The sequence below is a fragment of the Pestalotiopsis fici genome (assembly GCF_000516985.1).
Source record: "Pestalotiopsis fici W106-1 unplaced genomic scaffold PFICI_Scf_2, whole genome shotgun sequence".
NCBI lineage: Eukaryota > Fungi > Ascomycota > Sordariomycetes > Amphisphaeriales > Sporocadaceae > Pestalotiopsis > Pestalotiopsis fici.
This window is the reverse complement of record NW_006917092.1, coordinates 2,662,940-2,683,352: the sequence shown is the minus strand read 5'-3', so window position 1 is coordinate 2,683,352 and position 20,413 is coordinate 2,662,940. Positions and strand designations below refer to the sequence as shown.

Below are 20,413 nucleotides of genomic sequence, written 5' to 3'. Positions count from 1 at the left end.
CTGTGGTAAAAGTTTGAATGCATGGTTGTCTACGTAAACCCCTTGAACGCCGTTGAATATGCTGCTATCGGGACAAGGCTCGCCAATAATTCATACATCTCTGTCATCTTGTTGCCAATCCTGGTAATTGCAGGGCCGACTCGTTCCCATCATCTGTCGAGTTATCTTCCAATTTGACATAATCTCAGCCTCGGCTCTTGGTGTTCAGGATCAGAGCCACAATCAGTCTAGACTTTGGTTAGCAATTATAACAGCTCGATTGCCAGTTTGCCGGTTGCTTACCCGTAAAGTCCCAGGACTTCTCCGAAAATGAGGATGAGAACCATGCCGACAAAAACTCTCGATTGCTCCATGTATGAGCGGACGCCCTTGTCTCCAACGATGCCAATACAATATCCAGCGGCAAGACCCGTCATTCCAACCGAAATACCGCACGCAAGATGCATAAAGCCGTTGAACAAGCTGTAAGTCGTTTGGTTCGGCGGGGCCATATCTTCGGCGATCAGGACAGCAATGACTAGCGAATAGACGGCAATGATACCGGACATGACAACGGGAATCAGGCACTAGGAAAATCGAGGAGAGTTAGCAAGACACATCTCATGCCAGTAAACAAGCTGTAGAGCTGCCGTAGGTATCACGAAATACACTCTCACGAGAGAAACGCACCTTCATGATGAGATCTGGCCGAAACGTTCCGACACCTGCAATTCCGATGCCCGACTTGGCTGTACCGTATGCTGCACCAATACATCCGAAAACCATAGCTGCGGCGATGCCGGCCTGTAGAGGAGCAATAGGTCAGCACTCGGTGAAGCCCAAAACGCAACATGCAACCGCGAATGGGGAAAAGCTTACCATGCCGATAAACGGCGCAAACTTGGGAGCCGCTTCGGACTCGGCCATGGTGGTGAGGGAGCTCATCTTGGGGATCACCAGAGAGGAGATGCAAGATGATGGGCTTGGTTGTTCCGAGGGTTATCGTCGAGCCACTTGATGATGACCTTGGAGCTTCGACGTGGTTACGGGTCAACCAGGCGGATGCAATCATCAAGTGAAGCTGCCTCGCGCGCTAAGCTCCAGGTGCTCAGACCAGCTAGCCCAGCACAAATCACGTGATGAAGCCACCTATATTTCCCGGAGTTAAGGAGAAGGGTGGCTTGGTGGTACTGACGTAGCCATGGTTTTTCAGTGGGCAGCCAAGGGAGTACAAAAGCCAGTCAGTGACTGGGCTCTGGCGATCTCTCAAATGTGTTTACTGATGCGGGAGAGTTTGGGTTTTGTTGCCTTTTGCAACGCCATGCACGTGCAAAAAGGGGGAAAGTAGGTACTGTACGAGATGACTGCTCAGAATAACATAATCCTACCCTCGCGTCTCCAATCCAATGTAGGCGATACACACATGGTAAAAGCATCCGGAGAAGCACCACAGCTGGGACACGACCACATCAAAGCAAATATGGGCACAGTATTAGGCGCAAGAGGGCATTGAGTATTAATTCGGCTCGTACAATTTAGGTGCGATATTGCCTCTGGTTCAGCTGCAGTGCCTGCGGCATGAAAGACGGATGCCCCGTGCCCTGGTTTCTATCTGGCTACTGCTGTGTAGGCGAGAGACTTTCTGGTTCCAGAATACTATCTTGCATTCCACCTCCTAAAATTCAATTCGTGTGTCAGCCGGCACACTTGTGCTTAACAGTCAACAGCGCTGCGCTGTGCCCAAGCCACGTTACTCTATGCGCGGCCGGGCTGAAAAAAAAATGTTTGTAGACCTAGTATTATCTGTATCATGGTATTCAGCAGTAGAATGTATGATCATTGTCTGGTGACTCTTGGTCAAAGGTAATGGGTCTTGCTCTGGTCCTCTTGGGGCCGGATCGGAAATGAGCCAACGAGGCCCCGCCCAAACCCCATCGTTTCATTCATTCATTCATTCATTCATTCATTCACTATTGCTTGGACAAACTGATTCATATGCTCGCATCTTTGTCCAATGCTGGTTTCCCTGAGTATGAGCCACTAACATTATTTGTGATTGCTAGACAGGATTGTGTAGTATCTGAATTGCCTTTTCCTTAGAAACCTCAGGAAAGATCATGTGAACCAACGGTCATTGGGTCTAGCCTGCAACTGCCCCTAGTTTATTTGATACGCGTTGCGGCTTGTCTCTGCAGCTGCGCTAATCAAGCAATTGATAGCAGCTCCCTGATTCCTCTAAAACCTCCATTATTGACCTGCCTCTTCATCCCAATCGTTGGATCCGGAAACTGCCCAGTGCCTTAATTCTCTTCTTACCCGACTTGCTCGCCTCTGGAAAAAGAGTGGGAAGTGTTTTTTGCGCAGTTCTTCGCCGGTTGCCCCCGCGGATGTCTCTGCCGACAGAATCAGGAGTCGAGCGATAGTACGACAGCCGTTTCCTTGACTTACATAATAAATCCAGGAGCCGAGAAGGCCGCCCAGTCTAGGAATAGCTCGGAAGTGGAGATCAATCAATCAATCAATCGCTGGCCTGCTCGCTGCTGGCTCGCTCACTCACTTCCAGCAAGCAGGGTGATACCAACACAACGGCCCAGGTTCCAAATGTCCTCTCACACACACGATCTTTGCGAAGCAAGAGCGACAACAGCGTAACCCCCATTGACTCCCTGTCCGATCCCCCCGACCTTGGACCTTGGACCGTTCGAGAGCATCACCAGTCCGCGACCCTCGAATCCACCGCCGACAATTTCCCTTCGCTCCCTACGCCCGCCGCTCGTCCAGTCTCTTGGTTGCGAAACAGGAAAAGTAAACCCTCCCCCTCAAACACATCGTAGTGCGAGTTGCCGGTATTTTCTCCTCGCCAAAGAAAACCTGGGGTCCAATTCAGGAAAGAACATTTTCTGGTTGTCGACCTCTTCCCGCACACAGCGGCCACCTTATCATCGCCCCCCTAGCTCGAAGCCGGCTGCGCTCCAGCGGTGTCACGGGTAGCCATCGTCACCGACCGGTTGACATTATCAGGCCACCCGATACCGTAGATACCGATCCCCATTCCGGCCAGCAGTACAACGAGCAACACCCTCATCTGCGTAGAGCTAGGGTCCTATCCTAGGCTCTCGCGGCCGCCTAGGCTTGTGAACAAGTGAGTACTACCTACCTAACTGCCTGACCCTTAATGCACCTGGTTCTTGGGCCAGCTGTCAACTCACCAGGATCTTGTCCTGTGTCTTGTTTGCATAACTACACGCATCCATACTACCCCATTGCTCGCTGGTTCCTATTCGGGCATGGGAAAACGGAATTCTTTAAGCTTGTCCAAGTCGCCATACTGACGTCTACTTTTCTATCACACAGGACGACATAATGGCTGATTACCATTACGACCAACGTCGCGGATACGGCCACCCACAGAACAACCAACGAGATGCCGCATTCTCCAATATCTTCGGCGCTGCTCCGCCACCCGGTCGTTCGCAGACGATGACCTCGTCCTCGGCAGATATGCACGCGGCACGTTCAATGCCACAAGATGGGCGAACGGCAACCATGTCCTCTAGCATGTCAGGCATGTCCCATGACATGCGGAGGCAGCCTCCTCCACGACCTCAGCGAGGCTACGATGAATCAGCGTCAGGGCGGACGCGGACGATGGACACGAGCATGGCGAATGGTTATTATCAGAATCAGCGAAATCCATCGGGTGGATATCCACCTCCTAATCAATATGGGAGGGGCCCAATGCCAGGTCCTGACAGGAGACCTTATCCTGGGCCTCCGCCGCAGCATGGAGGCGCGCCACCAAGATTTGACTCAAGAACGGCAACAATGCAGAGTTCCTCTTCAGGCTATGGTCCGCGGGCGCCTGCACAAAGATATTATCAGGGCCCACCTCAGCATCAAAGCCCCTCGGCCGCTATGAGAGACGATCCCTACAGGTCTCAATCCCTCGCCAGTGTACCGAGACCAAACATGTACCAGCAGAGTCCTTCGCATAGTCAACAGCAATCGCTGCACAGCTTCAGGGGAGCTCCTGTAAATGCGCCCTCCGCTTCACGGACGACAGCGCAGGGCCGAGTTGTGCCGGAACGCCACGATGATCGCTCCATGTCTATGACTGGCTATCCCCCGCCGGACCGAGATGCACATCAGACCATGAGCGGCAGAGTCATACCGAACCGAGCAAGAGCACCATCAAACGAAACACCTACAATGGATGGCTACTCCAACTACAATGGCTACGGGCCACCCCCGGGAACAGCTACACGAACAATGAGCATGGCTTCCTCGACTGTCGCAGGTGACCACAGCCGGACGATGTCAATGGCTAGTACCATTACTTCGTCTGATATGCCTACGGACATGAAGGATCTCGCGCATCGCCCCTCGATATCTTCCAGGTCTACTGGCGAAACTGACAGACCACCGACTGCCAAAGTCCGGACACCACTTGTCTATCCTGCATTGCTATCTAGAGTGGCCGAGAAGTTTCAGCAGAAGATAATTACTGGAGATAGGACAAAGAACGAGCTTACATACAAGAATGCCTTCAGTGGTTCTGAGGCCGTCGATGTCTTATCATACATCATCCGCACCACAGACAGAAATCTAGCCTTGCTACTTGGTCGTGCTCTAGATGCGCAGAAGTTCTTTCACGATGTCACCTACGAACACCGGTTACGAGACTCCTCGTCGGAAATGTACCAGTTCCGAGAGACTTTGATGGATGAGCCAGAGGACAAGCCCCCAGTCAACGGTGTTTTCGTACTACTCTCCGAGTGTTATTCGCCGACTTGTACAAGAGATCAGCTATGCTACTCGATAGCTTGTCCAAGACGGTTGGAACAGGTCTCTCGACTCAACCTGAAGATGCAGCCCGGCTTGAAGAGGGAGGACGACGCTGTCGCTAATGAAGATGATATCGACCAGACCGATGAGCAGAAGCTCTGGATTAACACTGTGCCGAAGGAGATCGCCGATAGTGTTGGTGACAGGGAGCAGAAGAGGCAAGAAGTCATCTCTGAGATCTGCTATACCGAGAGAGACTTTGTCAAGGATTTGGAGTACCTGAGAGACTTCTGGATTCTGCCGCTCAAGTCAAAGAACTCGCCCATTCCCGCTGCGAGGAGGGAGAAGGTTGTTCGGAATATCTTCACCAACATCATCGACCACCCAGCTCTCCACACCGTCAGCTCACGTTTCGCAAAGGCGATATCCGAGAGGCAACAGAAGAACCCTGTTGTACCCAACCTTGGTGACATCTTTCTCGAATACGTGCCTCAATTCGAGCCTTTCATCTTGTATGGTTCAAAACAACTAGAAGCAAAGTTCGAGTTCGAGAACGAGCGTTCAAACAACACATTCTTTTCCAAGTTCGTAGACGAGATCGAGCGACGCAAAGAATCACGAAAGCTGGAACTCAACGGTTACCTGACAAAACCTACGACCAGATTGGCACGATACCCGTTGCTGCTTGAGAACGTGCTCAAATACACCGAGGACGGCAATCCCGACAAGGAGGACATTCCAAAGGTGCTTGTCATGATTCGCAGCCTGCTGAGCCGCGTCAATGCCGAGTCTGGCAAGGCAGAAAATCGTTTCAATTTGCGACGTCTTCACGATCAGCTGAAATTTCGTCCCCAAGATCGTGTGGATCTCAGACTCACTGAAGATGGTCGCGAGCTGGTATTCAAGACAAACTTCAAGAAGACACCTAATGATCCGACTGATATTACGGCATTCCTGTTTGACCATGCAGTCCTGCTGGTGAGGATCAAGCAAGTGGGCAAGACCGAGGAGGTCAAAGCCTACAGGAGAGTAAGTCGAAATTTTATCAATATTTTTAATGAGACGCACATTATACTGACACATCTCAGCCAATCCCGCTCGAATTATTATCAATTAGGGAGATGGATGAAGTCATACCTCAGCACGGCATGAAACGGTCGTCTTCAAGTTTGATCCCTCTTCGGGCGGGCAACCAAGACAACAAGAAAACCGAGGGCTACCCAGTGACCTTTCGACACTTGGGCAAGAACTTTTACGAGCAAGTACTGTATGCAGCGAATCACACGCAACGCAAGAAGTGGCTCGAGTTCATCGACACTGCCCAGCAACGGCTTAGAGCCCGAGCTGATTTCTTCAACGTGAACGAAATGTCTACTGGATTCTTCGGACCGGGCAACCAGGTCAACACAGTAACTCCTTATGGTAGGTTTTTTACGAAGAAGAACACACTAGGATGCATACTAACGCAAGTGTAGATGGTGGCCGCAAGCTGATTTATGGAACTGATACCGGTATCTATGTATCTGACCGCAAGAACAAGGATGCAGCTCCCCGACGGGTAATCGAAGTCCAAAGTGTCACTCAAGTCGATGTTCTGGAGGAATACGGCCTGCTCCTGATTCTTTGCAACAAGACCTTGATGTCATTCTCCTTGCAGGCTCTGGAGCCCAACGAGCCAGCCATGTCGAAACGTGGAAAGAAGATTCAGAGTCACTGCACCTTTTTCAAGGCAGGCATTTGTCTCGGCAGACACTTGGTCTGTTGCGTCAAGTCTACCGCCCTGTCGACCACGATCAAGGTTTATGAGCCTAATGACGCCATGAGCAAAGGCAAGAAACAAAAGGGCTTTGGCAAAATGTTCAATGCCGGCCAGGACGAGCTCAAGGCCTTCAAGGAATTCTATATCCCCACAGAGTCTACGTCAGTTCACTTCCTAAAGAGCAAGTTGTGCGTTGCCTGTTCACGTGGCTTTGAAGTGGTATCACTTGAGACGCTCGAAACCCAGAGTCTGCTTGACCAAGCAGATACTTCCTTGGACTTTGTTGCGCGCAAGGAAGGTGTCAAGCCTATCCACATTGAGAGACTCAATGGCGAGTTCCTGCTCAACTACACTGACTTCTCCTTCTTCGTTAATCGCAATGGTTGGAGAGCACGACCTGAGTGGCGCATCGACTGGGAGGGTACACCGCAAACATTTGCACTGAGCTACCCATGGATCTTGGCATTCGAGCCGAATTTCATCGAGATTAGAAACATCGAAAATGGAGCCGTGCATATTGTGCCACACCGAAACATCAGGATGCTTCACAGCAGTACGCACGAGGTAAGTAGCGATCACGCAAGCCGCACGGGAGGTAGGAACATACTGACTTTGGACGACAGATTCTATTTGCGTATGAAGATGAGAACAACCAAGATGTTGTTGCGGCTATCGATTTCTGGAAGAATAACCGGAAATCGGAGATGCCAACTCAGGAGAAGGGACAGGGTGTTCACTAGTCACCGACACCTTCCGATTCTTCCGGGTCTCACTCTGTCTACTCATATTTGCGCCCTTCGTCGTTCAGAACGCTGTCCTACCCGTGACGAGGTGACTGAGCATGTTTGCATGCGTTTGTATCGAGAGTGTGTGATCAGACGACTGGAGACGGCATGGGGCGGCTCAACTGGATAGCAGGCGTGAACAGGTTTTCTCTTCTTCTTCTTTTGACTACTGGGACTTGAAGTGCTGGTGCATATGACTGCCCCAAAACAAACATTTGCTGTCCAACCTTTTGCATTAATCACCTCGGATTCATTATTTCCTCCGTTTTTTCCCGTTGGATCCGTACAAAAGAAGTGCTTCGCGGCAATAATCGATTGACAGATGACCATGCAGCTGGTCTGTCTGACGGGCACCGGCTTTGAAATAGTTGACCACTAGAGAAAGCTCAGCAGGCACAGGAAGAGAGGCACTGGTAGCGAAGGTGAGAGAGGGCGAAACGAGCATCACTTTATGGGGAAGGAAGTTATGGCCAGTCACGATCTGAGATCAGCGACTGCGATGAAATGTTGTCTAGATACGTAGGTGATGTATCAGCCTACAGCAACAACGTAATTAAGAGCGAAATTTTCAAAAGCATATAGGTCCTTCATATCCACTTCCCAGTGACTTTTATGCTCAGCAATCAGGATTCCGCCACGAGCCAAAGTAACAGATATATTAATGGCTAATGCAAATGACACAATGGAAGTCGACTGTACGCAAGCTCCTCCCAGTCAGCGATAGGAAGCCTTGCTTTTAACACACTATTTATTCGACCTGGGAAGATGAACATTTCAGACTCTCTGTGTTTTGGATCTGTCTGTACTCGTTCATAATCGGGCTACAGGTATGGCTAAGCACGCCATGGTGCGCATACAGTGATCAAGAAGCAGTGGTTATCTTGATCATCTAGGACAATCAACCAGTGGAGCGTTACAGGTACTGTCGGTCAAATTGTACAGCCACAGCCGCGGCCAAACATGTGACCTCCCGTACCTTGACGGCACAGGACACGACGAAGACGACAGGAACGTATCGAGTGGAGAATTGCTTAGTTCATAGTGTGAGCCGCGGGGGCGAGCATGACGACCTCGACGTCCAAAGGCCGAACAACACGCGAGCCAAACCTCGGGCAGCTCGTGTGTAGCCTTTGTTCCCGAGTCCGGCGTGCCGTGTTGAATGGCGAGTACATAGAATTCGTGTAGGGGAGAAAAAAAAAAGGGGGGCGGCGGCGGCCGACACTGCGAAGTTTCCAACTCCCGCCGAGTGCTCCACTCATGATTACGCAATTTTCCCATTCTGCACGCTCTTTTCGGGGAGTCGGAGAATTAATAGCAGTCAATCGCGACCATGTGTCAGGTGCCACAAGTTCAGGGAAAGCATGGAAAATACGAAGAGACGCCGGTGGCTTTTTAGTGTTATGTTCAGCGTGGCTGTGCGGCGGCAATTGCACACATGGAGTAGTAGTTGGCAGTAGTACACTAGAGGGAAACCAGGACAAGAAAAAAGTGGATTGGAGCCGGCAATCACTTTCTGGACAGGGCGGATAGACTACGTAGTGCATCGTACACAGTACGTACTTCGCCTTGTGTTTGCGTTGTCCCTGTCGATCAGTTCATGGTTCATCAGGTTCGTGTTCAATCTGCAAAAGGTCTAGAACCTGCTGGATAGATTTTGATATTCTCTGCCTCATACGATCGTCATTACGCCATGTCTGATAGAGGGAGAAGGGAACTCGAAGATCAACCCGAGATTTGGAGAGACGCGGAGGCCCTGAAGTTTCAATGAGATGGGGCTAATGCTCTTTCGACTTTGACAATCACGATTTTCCTAATTTATTGTTACTAAGAATGCATATGTGACTATTTACCTAGAAGTACACACTCGATATAACTTCCTAGGAGTCTAGGATCCGTATGCATTGGTTGGGTTATAGAAAACTGGGGCCCGTTTGCTTTCTTTGGTCAAAACGTCACGGCGAATATGGAAAGTCTGTTTGTATGCTGCATATGTGCGTACCTGTCACCGGGGATGGATTCTTGATGCTTCCGTAGTTTCCAATTTACCCAACAATGATTTGGCAATGGCTCGGAGGGGAAAAGAGGAATGAAACAGTTCTCCCGTCAAACCAGTGGTAGACATGGAGACCTGTCGGCATGCTCCCCGATGCGTCTAACTGAATATGTGTATGGTATGATACTGGTCACCTATGGTATGACCTCTCTGCGTTGTATCGCCAAACCTTAAACACTTGCCGCCGTAAACCGACATGTTGGAGACGGAGACAGAGGCTATCGTGAGCGAGTGCCCGCCAATTACAACTGCAATGGCCAGTGCCGACGCTGGGGATTTGTAGACTATTGAACTCTCGGGATGTCGGGGGCCAAGATGGGTCGCAATCACACCACTCATTCAGCATGATGGTATTCTTCAACATAGACTTTCGGAGGACATGAGCCCCCCATTAGCACGATGTATCCCTCCCCATGTTTGCAGATCTGCCTATTCTGTATCAAACAATTGACTTGTCATCACTACACGGCTCCAAAGGTGCAGGTTCGCGGTTCCATGTGCGCATCTCTCTCCACGCATGTCCTTATAGGGCAAGCGCTAGGAATTGGCATCATGTCCGTCATTGCTGGCGTGGCCCCTTGCTGGCACCGGGGACTTTGACAGAGGAGCGGCGCCCCAGAGCCGTGCTTACTTGGGAATATAGGATAGTCGGAACTACAAAGTATGCCCCTGAACTCGGGCCGGAGCCTAGAATGAGCCCACCTTCCTGGTATGCTGTAGAATGTCTCGAGGTAGACAGGTTGCTCATGGTGTAGCAGACAGCATCTCGTCAGCTGACCGGTCAGCAGTTCTCTGCAAGCGGACGCAATTGTTCCCGGCAAGAACGGAGACTCTCACGAGTTCCGGCCGTCTATCCGCCAGACTGTCGTATCTATATGCATGTCGGCATTCGAAGTCGACAACCTCCTGCTTCTTGACTCACGATCCTAGAAAGAAGAGGTCTTGGGAACTTCTGAACAGAGCCGTCCGAGATAAGATATCCGTTGAGCCAGTCAGGCCATGGCTTCTGCATCGTGATGGCCACTGACGGCTATGGATCGTGCCGGTCCCAGCATTACTGCGCTCTGCTTGGCGAAACTTCATCGAGATTGTCCAAGTCTCTCGGGATCTTCTGACCTCGATATCGTGAGATCCTCGCAGTCTTGCCCGCTTAGTCATTTTAGAGAGTCGCTGGGGAGTGGAAGGAAGAACAAGAGGCACGAACTTTGTGGACGTGGAAATTAATACTGCACTAAAAACCAGCACCGGCGTGGAAGATCTATCGACGGCAAGACTTCCGTAATGACAAACTCTCCAATAGAGCAAGACACTGGGCTGTTTACACAGTATGCGTCATGACTTTTTTTTTTCTCTTTTTTCACACATTAAAAGGATCTTCACTATTCACAATGTCTGTCCGTATGAGTCGCTACCCGTGACGCTAGAGGTAGATGGCTTATGGAAGTAATATAAGCTATCAGCAGCCCACCCACCGCTAGACAAGGAACGTAGATCTCCCCTCTAAAAGGAACCGTGGTTCCGTTGAGACGGTAGACTAGTTCCTGGGCCCAATTGTCCGGCCATCGTCAACATCGTCTACCATCGGTGCAAAAGAGAAGACCTAAGAGGATCTGGGTTGCAGTTCCGCAGAGCTTGACGGCATTCTTTTTTACCTTTTACCCCCTCTCATTTGGCTAACTGGGAATAAAGAACTAAGCCTGTGCAGATGGGAGGGACGGGGATAATTGGTTGACATATCCTAGCTTTTGGTCTAATGCATACTTGCTTGAGGACGAGGAAAAGTGCTCTCTGGGAAACAGGAGAGAAACAAGCTTGATGCTATACCACGTTTCGTTAGGTCTTCCTAAGTGGTGTTGCATGAAGAATTTTGTATCGAGTTCGGTTTCCAAAGGCATAAATGTGTATCGTACTATAGTAGCCTTTTTTTCTTCTTCTCAAAGTCCTCCCCTTGGCAGGGAAAAAAAGACCATTATCAAAACTCTACACGTATCAGACTAGTTGCCTATGGAACATGTTTTCCCTTTTACTTTTTGAATCTGTGCGGATTTCTACCCTTCTGTTGGGACCCGGCGGATTCCTCGATGGCACTGAGCTAGAGATCATGTCATGACGTAGTCTTTGACTAGAGCAGCAAACTTATACACGCATGATGGGTCATCTAGTATAGTGTGTTTATTTCTGACGAAATGCCCGGAATCGCTCCTGATTATTCCCCTCAACATTGGACCCAACAAGATGGAGAAGAACCAAAAAAGAATTTTCCGAGTCAGAGTCCGACGTTATCATCATCATGCCATATGAAAACCGTTGAGTTGTGGCAAAAGATTTCAAGAAAGAGATCCATATAATAAGATGCATAGGGTTTGCGTGGCTTGCTGGCTGCTTTTGCGGTAATGACTCTGCTGGGCTTATTACAAACCTATCGGACTATATGTTTCCACATGGGAGGCTCTAAGAGGGGCAGAGTGGCTGACAGCTGTATACTCTCCGAGACTTTGCATCATTTCATCCCCTCCGACACTTGAGAATAGGGCTTAGGTGCATACCCAACTACGTACGTATTTACTGTGTACGTGGGTACGGTTTGTTGACTACTACCCCCGGGGCCGGAGGTGGAAGTTTGGGGAAGCTGCACGTATCCGTATATACCTTACCGCAGATGTGCAATATATGCACGCACGTTTTATCCTGTGCAGGTTGGCGTCGGCGCATATCTTTTTCGTGGGGGAACTTTGGGGGGTTTTGCTTTCCGAATTCAAGATTTGAGGTGAACAGACTGAAAATATAGACTCTCAAGCTGGGTAAGTAAGTAGGTTCGCATTACAGACGACACTGAGAGGGACATAAGCAGCAGGCCGTTGAGAGCAACTACAGGCTTATGCTTCCGGCTGCAGCGTACATAGGTAAGTACTTTGTAGTCGTCGGAGAATTACTCGCCCTTGGTGACAGGTGGGTATGGCTGGAAAAAGAGTTTTCCATGAAATATTGTCCAACGTTGTATCAAAAAGTGGTGTTGCGTCCAATGTTGCAATGATTGGACAAGTAGAATCTACTTTTGGTGCTTTTGGGCTGAAAGATCGAGAACATGGTCTTTCATGACAACGCATCAAAGGCAGCCAGAATATTGATAATGGAATGCTCGACATGACATGATTTTTTTATGGCTCATTCGCCAGAGATCAGCATATGGGAATGTGATGGATAACTGGCCAGTAAGGTTTATATCTAGACTAATGCACCATCTCCATATAATATGGTCTGCAAGTGTCAAGCTCGTCATGTGTCTCACTTGCAAACCAAATCATCATGAGCAAGACAATTTCTGTGGAGGGTGTCAAGTGCTACTGAATGTTTTGGCATAGCAAGACTATTGTGGGGGAATTCTCTCCAGTTCTAGAAGTAGTGTATAGTCGAGCCATGAAAAATCTTTACATTTCTTTTACGAGTTTGAACGGCATTCGCCTTTTTTTGAAAGAATTGAATGGATGGGGAAAGACAGACTGCAATGCGATGCGGTGTGGTGCGACGCCATGCAATGCAATGCAAGTCTTGTAGGTGGCGGTAGTAAAACATGGCATGTCCTTTTGGCAGCGCCAGCAGTAACTGAGGGCGCGCACCACACATTTCCATAGTATACCCATATCTGCACGTTCTAGAACTGATGTGCGCTGGGCTCTTTTTTTTAATGGGCTTGCATACCAGCATACACTACACTACAGCGTGGGTAACATGGCGCAAACTCCACGGATCTCTTGTGTGTGGGTTCTCATGTTTGAGGAGGCGCCCTGACAAGCCAACCAGGGCCAATTGACAGTATGCGCTCGTTGGAGGAAAATCGGAGACTTTTCCTACCTTTGCAGTCACTTTCACACACACACACTATTTTCTACGGCGGTTGTCTTTGAGCGATATCCATTCCCATACATTCCATTCCACTTCAGCCAAGCCCCTCCCCTCCGGAACCAACAACCCGATGTGCATGTTCGTGTTGGCCAGGGAAGATTGCTGGGATGAATAAATGGACGGATGGATGGATGGATGAGATGGAACGATCATGAGATGAGCTCCCCCGATGGTGAAGCTCTGGTGAGGATCTCGATGCACCTCTGCCGTTTATGCCTTCTGTTGCTTGCTCGTTGCAAAGTCCTGATGACCCTACAGCGGGTTAGTCTCGAGAGCCCCGGCCGCTATTGGTCCCGCCCATGTGCCGTCCATTGAAACACTTTGCAGGTCCGAGACTGGAGACAAGGGGCTTCTTCTTGGGTTCTTTTTTTTTTTCACCAGAGTGAGAGAGAAGATCATGTCACAGATTGTAGCCCGCCAACCCGCCTGGTTTTGTTCTTAGTGACTTTTTTGTTACAAAAGTCCTCGGGTCCCGAGTGATCGTCACTGCGACAAATTTCGCGATCCACCGTAGCCTGCGGTGGTGGACTTCTTTCTCACCACTACCACTACTCTTTGTTGCGCGCGTTTTGACTTTATTTCTGTTATCTAGGCTTGCTGTTTCTAAATCGAGAACTTTAACGACTCGCGACAGGGTTCTACTCCGCAGACAAGACAGCGGAGAAGAGGATACAGTAGACAAGAACAGAGACACTGTAGACTCAGAGCAGAGTCAGTGTTATTACCGCCACGGATTCAGATGTACATACCTTCTATGGCCATATAAACGATGTCACCTTGATAACATGTACCTACACCCCTTTGAATTTACCATGGTGTTTACTGTGTTGGTCCAAGTCGTATACACGAATCAACCATCATCATCACCAGCCGGGATCGAAAAATAAAAAAGAGCGGGAAACTGCCCAGCTTGTGCTCCTCTTTTTTTTTTATTCCCCTCTGTATCTCTTCAGATCTCAGTGTAACTAACCCCCGTTGAAAGTCAATGCAAGGTTTGGCAGGTCTGATCTGAGCGCAGACGACGCCAGACCGGGATCAGAAACGGTGCAAAAAGCAAAAAAGAAGCCTGTCAACTCTCTTTCAAGGCTCTCGCGAATAAAGACAGAAGAAAAAAAAAGGAGTTGGGGGATTTGGAAACAAACTACACTACATTCAATCTAGGTAACCTTGTTGCCCTAAAACGGCACCCGGCTGCGCTGCCGCGGGACTCTCGTGTGATTAGGCATGTAGTATGCTGTGACCTATGTATGTACATTATGCAGCTTCAAAAAGTCGAGCGCAATTACAGAGCTTGCCTCGGTCTGCTCTAGGTACCTTTTAGCGCTGCCTGTCACTATTTTTCGCCGTGACTCTCTCTCTCTCAGCGGAACCCCCGTCCCAACAGATAGACATGATTTGTCCACTGTGTGGCAGGAAGGTGGAAGTGTGTGTACGCCCTATCAGGTACCTAACAACTCGTGTGCATATTCCCCTACCCGCCAAGTCCACAGTCCCGGCCGTGGTCCCAGTTCCCAGTTCCACCACAGTCCCAGTTTTCTGGGAAAGTCCGGGGTGCCACGCATTTTCTTCAGGCTGTTGGTTGGGTCCAAGCTTCACAGCCCCAAGTCCAGAACGCAAAGAATAGTATGTCGGGTACCACAGTACCTGTAGCAAGAGGGCTCAAAGAAAGGCAGCCCGTCATGGCGCCAGACGACAGCCACTCATCAAACCAGGTACGTACACCCACGCTACCTACCTGTGTACGTACTTGGTAGGGCATTAAAAAAAAAGAGAAGAGGTTCCAGCCAGCCCGTGGGTCCCCCTTCCGTTACATAGTACGAAGAGAGAAGGAGAAGAATAATTAGAGAGGTTAGAGATCGACTTGATGATGTATGAGATGATTGTCAGGGGACCCGATCGAGGTTCCAGTTTACAAGGCAGTGTCCTCTTTTGCCTGCCTGCCAGCCTGCCACTCTGCCTGCCCGCCACCCCATCTTGCCCAGTATCTTGCATCTCTTGTGAAAATGGTTCATGGTTGAGCCGGTGCCAGATTGAGTTTGAAAAGCCGACGCTGTTTCCTACGGAACAATAGCACCGTATTTGGGAGACTGGGTAATCATAATGGAAAGACAGACATGCAGGCAGGCAGATGAGTAATGTAGCTAGCTAGCTAGGGCAGAGTATTTCGTACATTGAGCGGCGCAGAACAGAGTAGAACAGCACGGGCAGAAAGGAAAGAGAGTACGTATTCCGTATTCCGTAGGTCCTTAGCGCAGTCAAGTGTGCGTAAGAAGGTAAAGAAAGGCAACGCAACAAAGCTCGCAAAGCTGCTGCTGACCTCACACCATACGTCTCCTGCTTGGCGGACCTGCAAGCCTGCAAGCCTGCTGCAAGCTGCAAGCTGACCCATGGAGCGAACGGACGGCCGGCAGCTCGGTCGGTTGATCGTCTAGTCTGGTGGGTTCAAAGTTGCGTAGTGGGTGGACGGATCTAACGGGGATGTCTAAGGTTTGCTTGTCTAGACCAGGGGGGGCAAAGAGGGCAAGTTGCAAGCGGCCCAGAGGCCCTGCTCGGCCTGCAACACACAGGCAAGGGGGGATTGGATATAAAGGATCATGAACTTCCGGACTCTATGCTCCTTTCTTTTTTGGGGGAATTATCGAGATCTCAGTTCATAAGACAGCAAAGAAATCAGTTCTCCGGAAGATTTAAAAAGAAAGAAACACCCAAACAAAACCCGACTTTTACACAACCTCCCAAGTCACCTCTACCCTACACCTTTTTTTTTTCTTTTACCACCGGCGCACGGGAACTCCCCTTGTCATCGACTACCTGACGTCACTCGCCTACCATATACCTACAACTTCCTCGGCTTTATACGAGCAGCTTCTTTCAACTCTCTCTAAACACGACAAAAGACACGTGCAATTTCCACCAAACATCTTTTACACACCTACACAACATATACACATCTGCCAAAATGCATTGCTACTGCGCAAACTACTACGTACGTTTCACGATCCACGCCGGACGGACAGACATTTCCCGTCTTTGAATAACCACCTGAGCTTATGCTGACATGCATCTACAGGGCTCCGTCAACTGCCACAACAAAGTGTCCCAATTCGGCGACCGGTGTAGACTTTGCACAGTGAGTCCCCAATCCTTCCTCTTTGCCAAAGGAACCCCCCACAAAGAAGAAACCCCCCCCACGCTGACATTGTTTCCCACCCCCCAGGTCATGAATGAAGGCAGATCAGCACGCCTGGAGACAATGACGAGCGCAGCTCCCATGGCTTACCCCCACAGCGACTCTTCCCGGAGCGATTCGAGTCGGGAAGACCGGCGAGGTCGCGCTCGGGAGAGGAAGAGCAGGGGACATGTCAGACAACACAGCTGAACGGGAAGGTCAACTTGTTGTTGTGTAAACAAATGACAACCAGAAAGGGGGAGTCTTTTGTTGGAGCTTTTGTGTTTTTACATTGGGATATTGTTTCTGCGCGCGGTGCACTGGCGTTTCAATTTACAACGGCATCGAAGCCATGTACCATCATACGGATATGAGGTACTGAAATTCCACACGGAGAAGAAACGGCCATCTTCACTCTACTACAGGATGGGGGAACATATTGGGTTACCGGAGTTTAGGAACTACTTCGGGTCAAATCTATATCATATCACAGGGAAAAGAGATATAGAAGGAAAGAAAGAACGAGCAAGGCACATGCGAACAGAACTTGACTCGGGTCAACAAAAAACTTACCTTAATAAGTATCTAAAGAAAATACTACATTCGCAAATCAAACCATGGCATATTGACTAATCTAGACGATTTGTATGAACATGTTGCACGTGACACAATCGGGTGATCAGGTTACACAATCTCGATGCTTACATTGAATTAGCCCTCCCAATGTGTGTATTTCTGACAAAGATTAACTTCCCGGGCCCGGGCACATCTGAGGTAGATCGGCCTCCGAAACTCGAGCGAGTTCTCGATGCACATCTGGCGTCAGCTTCTGCGGTATCGCGTCAGCGGTATGGATGATAGCAAAAAAGGCAGGCTCGGCGCACTAACAGAGTCACACAAGAAGAAAAGGGCGGGATCGTGGGGTGGGAGAAGGATTTACATCAGCTCAAGTAGCTCCCTGCGGCTGGCTTGGGAAATCGTTCGATGTATGCAGCTCATCGGTGCTCCTAGGCGCGGTAACTTATCTACACGTGCTTGCATGCACTGGGCGTGGCGTCTTGTTGAATGCAACCACTCTGGCCCGTCAGCCTTGCCTCTTGCTAAGGAAAGTTGAAGAGTTCCCACCTACTAAACTTGAAGTTATTTGCTCGTTGCCATCAAAGTATACGCACATGGATTCCCTTTTTTTCTCATTGCAGCTCTTCTGTTTGCCATTACACAATAAAGAATAATGAAGAGACGACTCCTAGAGAACGATGAAACGAGCATAATACACTAACCCCACATAAGTCTCCGTACGGGTCAAGCCAATTTCGCGTTTATAACAACCACTTACGCGACGCGTTAATTTATTTTAATTATATATTTCTTAACCAAATTACGATAGATTTACGTTAATTTAGGACCGTTATAAGCGGAAATCGCGGCGCAAATTGTGAATTTATTTCGGAGGGCCGTATGGCCATTATAGCGTTGCGTACAGCCGGGAAAACCAGGCAGGAGGTCGCCGAAATAATAAAAACCGATAGGCTCCTAATTATATCGGATATTTTAAATACCGTATAGCGCCGCTAAATAAGCAAATCTACTCCTAAATTTAATGCCTTAAGGAAACTTAATTATCGCGTAAAACGACGGCTTATTATTTTAGCAAAAAAATATTTTCGCGCGACGTATACTAAGCTCCGGAAAGAACTAAGGTCCTCCGTATATACCGAAACGATTAAAAAGATATTATAACGGAACGGCTTAAAAAAATAGCGAGCTATTAAGCGTATTAAATTAACGAAGGAATCGGCGAAAAGGAAACTCGATTTCTGCCGAAAATATAACACTCCGGCCAAGCTATAAAAGCTCCTCCGTATATTATTTTCCGATAAATGCACCGTCTAAAATAATCCGGATAATCCGGAATAATAAATAATCCGGTATTCGAAAAAAAGGTATCGATCGGATTTAGTAAACCCCTAAAAATATATAAAACCCCGGATTTCTATTATAATTTAGGAAATAATTTAATTACGGGACGGGGAAAAAAGGAAATTCCCGCTAATTTTCCCCGAAAAAAATCCGGATATATTACGTAAAAGAATAAATACACAATCGTATTAAGCCGTCCTAAAAGAAAAATTAATCCCGTTATACGAAGCTAAAAATCCTTTTATATAAAATAATACCCGTATTTACGTTACGGGAGGAAATCCGCAATAGCTAAAAAAGCGTAAAATCTAAACCCTTAACTAGCCCCCTTATAACCCGGATCTTAACCTAATCGAGCACGTATAAAAGGCGCTAAAGGCCAAAATCCGTTAATTAAAACCTAATTTTTACGATTTTAAAAAAAACGAAGCCGATATCGAATAAGCAAAAGAATTAATTACTACCGCGTGGGCTAAAATCGACGAATAGTTTATCGCCGGCCTTATTAAAAATCTAGGCCAAAAGGTAGCAGCCGTACGCAAAGCACGTGGCTAGTATATATATTATTGATTTCCGTATAAAATGCATATTTTTTTATAATTTTTGAGTGTGATTTGAGTGAGAAACGTTATATTGAAGTATGCAGTCCGTATGCTATGGGGACCTCCAAACCCGACCCGTACGGAGACTTATGTGGGGTCATTGTAGGACAACGATTTAAAGTGGCATGATTGCTTATATTGAAGGTATAAGTCGGAACAGTAAATTAGACCCATTCGCCATGAGAATAACAGTGAAATGTTATTCCGTCGGAAGTTCTTGTAGAAGACGTCGCCACACTTTTCAAACTCGTATGCATGCCAACCGCTAAACCTCCGTAGACCTGCTCAATATATACCGGTGCTATTCAATTTGTAGCACTTGTCCTTTGGAATCGTCTCGCCCTGGTCCCACTACAGCGATCCGGAAAAATAAAGATGTCAGCGAGAAGACCACTTACTTTTTTTTTTTTTTTTTTGAATTTCCGCATTCTCGGTTGGACCACTTTAGAAGTAGTGGAAAAGACTTACATGCTCGTGAACACATCCGTCCAGCCATCGCCAGCGGTCCGTGGTCGAGTATTGCGCGTACGACATGTTGGTACTGGCATCAAAACACCACGTGGTATTCTGCTCCGTTCCGAGCTTGTTACCGCTACAAAAGATGGGCCAGATGGTGTTGGGGCCGTCGGCGTATCCGGGATGGTGTTGCTACATTGCGAAAAGAAGCGATATTTCAGTAAGTCATCCGACCGAGCTTTCGAATATATATTCTTATTCCATGTTTTGCTTTGAGAGAGGAGTAAAAGAAAAATTGGTCTCGCTCACCTTGTATGTCGAGTCAATGAGGGAAAACATGGTCTTGGGATCCCCGTCGACCACAAAGGCGCGGTAGAACTGGTACGCCCGTAATGCCGTCTCCTCGACCGTCACCGAAGCATTAGGCTGGCATAGCGCCGGCGGTGCGTTGAGGCTACACAGATTTTCCCTCTTGCCGTGACAACTGTCGCGTACGGCAGTGGTTGGGCTGAAGCTCGCAAGGTCATGATTCGCAGTAGCCGGAGCAGCAAAGACGGTGACTGGAGCCAGGAAGCCGGCACAGAGAAGTAAGGAAGACCTCATCGTTTCATTCGTGTTTTTTTCTGTTATTTTTCTTTTCGATTATGGAAGAGACCCCTATTGCACAATGCACGGAGCCCGAGTTGGCTATTTAGAGAAATTTTTCACATTGCTTTAAATATCCGAGGATTTTCACAAGGCCTCCTCCCGCCAAGATTGATAGATTGTCGATCTCGTAGATTGAACTATACGAGGTTCGGCTAATTGAGATTCCAAATGCAACCTTGGGCGCCGATTAGGACAGCGAGATCCGGTCTCTCCGCGGTTAAATCGTTTCCAGAGAACGGCACTTATAAATCTCTGTATTGATATTTGTTGCTGCGCTGTAAAAGAACAATTGTGATACTCGTAGAGGTCTTGTGATGGAGGAGCAAGAAGGGTTTGTCGATGACTCTGAGAACC

At 48.6% G+C, this 20,413-nt stretch overlaps 3 protein-coding genes across 3 annotated transcripts; 1 reads left to right on the top strand and 2 right to left on the bottom strand.

Annotated features, from left to right (window-relative positions):
* Nucleotides 1-184: 184 nt before the first annotated feature.
* Nucleotides 185-906, bottom strand: PFICI_03006 (V-type proton ATPase; the record flags this gene model as incomplete). The annotated part of the gene is made up of 4 exons (XM_007831587.1): nt 185-227; nt 283-566; nt 670-783; nt 859-906. 4 exons carry the CDS (start codon nt 904-906, stop codon nt 185-187), a joined length of 489 nt encoding a protein of 162 aa, XP_007829778.1.
* A 2,436-nt stretch (nt 907-3,342) lies between these two features.
* On the top strand, nt 3,343-7,263 carry PFICI_03005 (uncharacterized protein; the record flags this gene model as incomplete). The annotated part of the gene is made up of 4 exons (XM_007831586.1): nt 3,343-5,793; nt 5,853-6,186; nt 6,240-7,087; nt 7,147-7,263. 4 exons carry the CDS (start codon nt 3,343-3,345, stop codon nt 7,261-7,263), a joined length of 3,750 nt encoding a protein of 1,249 aa, XP_007829777.1.
* An 11,977-nt stretch (nt 7,264-19,240) lies between these two features.
* Nucleotides 19,241-20,014, bottom strand: PFICI_03004 (uncharacterized protein; the record flags this gene model as incomplete). The annotated part of the gene is made up of 3 exons (XM_007831585.1): nt 19,241-19,306; nt 19,424-19,603; nt 19,721-20,014. The coding sequence occupies 3 exons, from the start codon at nt 20,012-20,014 to the stop codon at nt 19,241-19,243; spliced, it is 540 nt and encodes a 179-aa protein (XP_007829776.1).
* Nucleotides 20,015-20,413: the final 399 nt, after the last annotated feature.